Source organism: Protobothrops mucrosquamatus, unplaced genomic scaffold, assembly GCF_001527695.2.
Source record: "Protobothrops mucrosquamatus isolate PMUCROS unplaced genomic scaffold, P.Mucros_1.0 scaffold2675, whole genome shotgun sequence".
Classification (NCBI taxonomy): Eukaryota; Metazoa; Chordata; class Lepidosauria; order Squamata; family Viperidae; genus Protobothrops; species Protobothrops mucrosquamatus.
Window position 1 is genome coordinate 88,298 of NW_015388722.1, and position 4,024 is coordinate 92,321.

General features: G+C 38.9%; 1 protein-coding gene across 1 annotated transcript in view; it reads left to right on the forward strand.

Moving 5' to 3' along the window:
- Positions 1-4,024, forward strand: part of LOC107296166 (aldehyde dehydrogenase family 3 member B1) — a 35,483-nt gene that overhangs the window by 14,270 nt on the left and 17,189 nt on the right. The window contains exon 2 of the mRNA XM_029285993.1: positions 2,975-3,773. Coding sequence (XP_029141826.1) covers positions 2,975-3,773 — 799 coding nt within the window. The remainder of the gene's footprint in view (positions 1-2,974; positions 3,774-4,024) is intronic.

A 4,024-nucleotide genomic window follows, 5' to 3' on the forward strand; every position in this document is an offset into this window, starting at 1 on the left:
GACCCCAAGGGGGAGGGCCTTCTCTGTGGGAGCTCCCACCCTCTGGAATGAACTGCCCCCAGAGATCAGGGTGATCCCTGATCTCCCTTCCTTCCGCCGCGCCCTTAAGACATGGTTGTTCCAGCTTGCGGGACTGGCCTAGGGGAAACTTTTAGAGGGGTTTTAATTATATTTTAATTAGATTAAATTTAAATATTTCTTTTTTAATTAATTTTTAAATTGTAATGTTATTTATGTATTTTATCCGATTGTTAGCCGCCCTGAGTCCGCAAGGAGAAGGGTGGGATATAAATTTAATAAATAAATAAATAAATAAATAAATAAATAAATGTAGGAAGCATACCACAGTATTAATAGGAGACTTTAACTATCCAGATATCAACTGGGAGACAAACTCTGCAATGAGCGGGAGATCACTCAGATTCCTAACCAACCTAGCTGACAACTTTGTTACCCAAAAGGTAGAGGAGGGAACTAGACATAAAGCTATACTGGACTTAATTCTTACAAATAGAGAAGAAGTGATAGAGGGAATTGAAATTACCGGAACCTCCTCTGTCTCATATTCAGTTGTCTGTTTTTTCTGCTCACTCTCTATTTTTGTTTTCTGAGAATTTGTGTGTTGTAAAGTTAAATTGAAGATGTGTTCATTTATATTTTCAAAGTTATTTTTAATTTCCTTATGGTTTGAGATCATTGTTGTTTGGATTTGTTGCACCATAGCATAGATCTCCTTCTGGAAATTATTTGCTTTTTCTTTCTGCAGATCTCTGATTTCCCATGATAGCCAAAAATCAGGGGTTTCCTTTCTTTGCAGATAGCTTTAGAGTCATGGTTGAGTTGGTATTTGTAATCCAGAAAGGTCAATTTTTTCCTAAAGTTTATAATTCTCACTTTAGCCCAAATAGCCCAAAATGTTCTCTCTTTTTTGTCACAGCTGTTTTCTGTTATTAAGACATTGAAGGTCACCAGAAACAAGTTATCTTTTCCTGGGCTATACCAGCTCCTGTGATAGAGCAACTGCTGTTGTGTATTTTCATCCACCACGAGATGTCAGCACCAGGTCATTTTTCAGTAATAGACAATTGTTTACTTCTACTATTTACTTCTATTTTCACGGTTTAAAAGGAAACTCTTAACAGTTTCCACCGATTTCAAACTTATCCAAATTAAGTCTTATATTAATTTCATTTCAATATATTTTTGTTCCCTGTGAAAAGTTTAATTCGCCGCTTCTGTCTGCAGGAGGGTGGGCCAGATCCCCCTCCTTCTCACTTTTGAAGGCTTTTTGCTTCTTGGGGTTTTTCTTTTTTTCTTTTTTCTTTTCCAGGAAATCAATTGTCAAGTAGAAGAGAGAAAATCACTGTTCTTACTCGGTTCCAAACACATTGTTTACAGTCATCTTAATGGGCTTCGGCAGCTTGTAGCTTGGGGTAGACTCTGAAGTTAAGCTAGCCTTTCTCCTGCTGGCTTCTGGGGGGCTTTTCCTTGACTGATCAGATTGATTGCCGTCTCTCCGCAATTGGCAGGACTTCTTTCCTTCTTTGTTGCCTCTACGGGGCAACTTCAGGCTCATTTAGGGTCCCCTAGCAGGCAGAAATCAGCTGTAGGGTGCGAAGCCCCACAATTCCTCAGATGCTGCACTACTGTGCAAAACCGGAAGCCATAGCACATGCTTTTATTATACTTCTGTTTTTTAGTTATAAAGCTCTTCTGCTGTATTTTTGAAAATCTGCTACTATGGAATATTATTACAATCTGTTCAAGTGGCAAAGGTGGAGTTAGTGTTGGCTTAATTTTAGTTTATTTAGCACTAGAATTTATACATATTCCTAAAATGGGGTACAATTCTTCCATTGTCAGTAGAATCTGTTAGTCAGCTCTTTTGTCAAACTGCAGTCATAGAAAACTATGGAAAAAGTTTCTACTGAATTTAAAAATACTTTTGCACACACAATTTGCTATTTGAATCCATGGCTGGTTTGATTTACTTCTACAGTCACCAACCTTTCTCACTTCAATAGTCTCCAAATGCATAGATGTTACAATTCTCAAAATTCTGCAACAGCATTTTTGCTCACAATTCAGGGAATTGCAGTCCACTATAACTGGTCTGGAAGCCACCAGTTGTGGAAGATATGTATAATTTCAAATGCAGGTTAATGTGTGTGTGTGTGTGTGTGAGAGAGAGAGAGAGAGAGAGAGAGAGAGAGAGAGAGAGAGAGAGAGAGAGAGAGAGAGAGAGAGAGAGAGAGAGAGAGAGAGAGAGAGAGAGAGAGAGAGAGAGAGGGAGGGAGATGATAGGGGATTCCATATAAATTGTTTAATGCTGAAGTGCAAGTTTAAAAACAAAACATAAATGAAATTGTTTTATTTATTTATTTATTTATTTATTTATTTATTTATTTATTTATTTATTTATTTATTGTTTTATTTATTGTTTTATTTATTTATTTATTTATAAATAAATAAATAAATAAATAAATTGTTTAATGCTGAAGTGCAAGTTTAAAAAGAAAACATAAATGAAATTGTTCTACCCAGTGGTTCACAATGCCACTTTTCAGTAAAATTTACAGGCAATTTATTACACCATTCAAAAATATGGTTCTCTCGATACACTAAAATGACATTATTTTTGATTCTACTGCTATCTCATTTCATTGCCTACCTGGCTGGCCCCTTTTGCACTCAAAAATATTTGTGATAATTTAAAATATATGTAGTTTTTATTAACTGTCAGAGAATGCCCTGAAATGTGTCACAGGTTGTGACCCTATCCCCAAATCCTGTTCCCTTCAATATAGAATATAATGGAGGTGAATCCCTGGACCTAAAATAGCGTTAATGAATTAAGATCTTCTTGAAACTGACTTAGTCCTTAGTATACCTAGGTAGCAGTTATACAGAGAAAATGTGTAGGGTTTAATAGCAGCGAGAGAGCACATCTGATTATTTTCTTCTCTTTTTCTAGCGGAAGAAATAGTGCCAAGTGTATTTCTAGGACAGTCAGACATAAGACAACGCAAAATCCAGGACATAGCCAGGCAGTCTGAAGAAGACCAGCAAGAAGACCAGCAAGAACACAAAGGCCATGAAATTCCTCTTGAAGATGAAAGAATCAAGGGCGCTGGGAGTTTGGGGAGACAAACTATCAGAAAGCAGAGCAAGCTTGAGGAAAGGACCAGCCAAGAAGGTAGCATGCAGAGAAGCAGCTCAAGACATCACAAAGTGAAGCACCGAGATGCTGATGCTGATTTTTCAGGGCATGATAGCAGAAGACAAGACAACAGACAACCTCAAGAATCCCCAAGTGGGAACACACAGAGTGGCTTCTCAGGGGAATCCAATCCAATGTCCCGCCATCCCCAGGACACTGATTTTTCAGTGCATGATAGCAGAAGACGAGACAACAGACAACCTCAAGAATCCCCAAGTGGGAACACACAGAGTGGCTTCTCAGGGGAATCCAATCCAATGTCCCGCCATCCCCAGGACGCTGATTTTTCAGTGCATGATAGCAGAAGACAAGACAACAGACAACCTCAAGAATTCCCAAGTGGGAACACACAGAGTGGCTTCTCAGGGGAATCCAATCCAATGTCCCGCCATCCCCAGGATGCTGATTTTTCAGGGCATGATAGCAGAAGACAAGACAACAGACAACCGCAAGAATCCCCAAGTAGGAACACACAGAGTGGCTTCTCAGGGAAATCCAGTCCAATGTCCCGCCATCCCCAGGACACTTCCAGCGAATGCCGAGATTCAAAAAGGTAAAAAAAAATGGTACAGAGGAAAACAGGTTAGGTGAGATCCTTCCAGATTACTAGACTGTATTTTCTGTTGAGCTCAGTTGTGTGGTGAGTATATGGCATGAAAGTACATCATATACAGAGATGAATCAGAAGCACATTCACCTGAGTCTAGGGATTTACTGAGGCTATAGCGAGAAGGTTGTTCACACATCACGCTAAGCTGTAAACATGGCTTAAAAGTTAAAACCCTTGGTGGCAGAGTTCACATA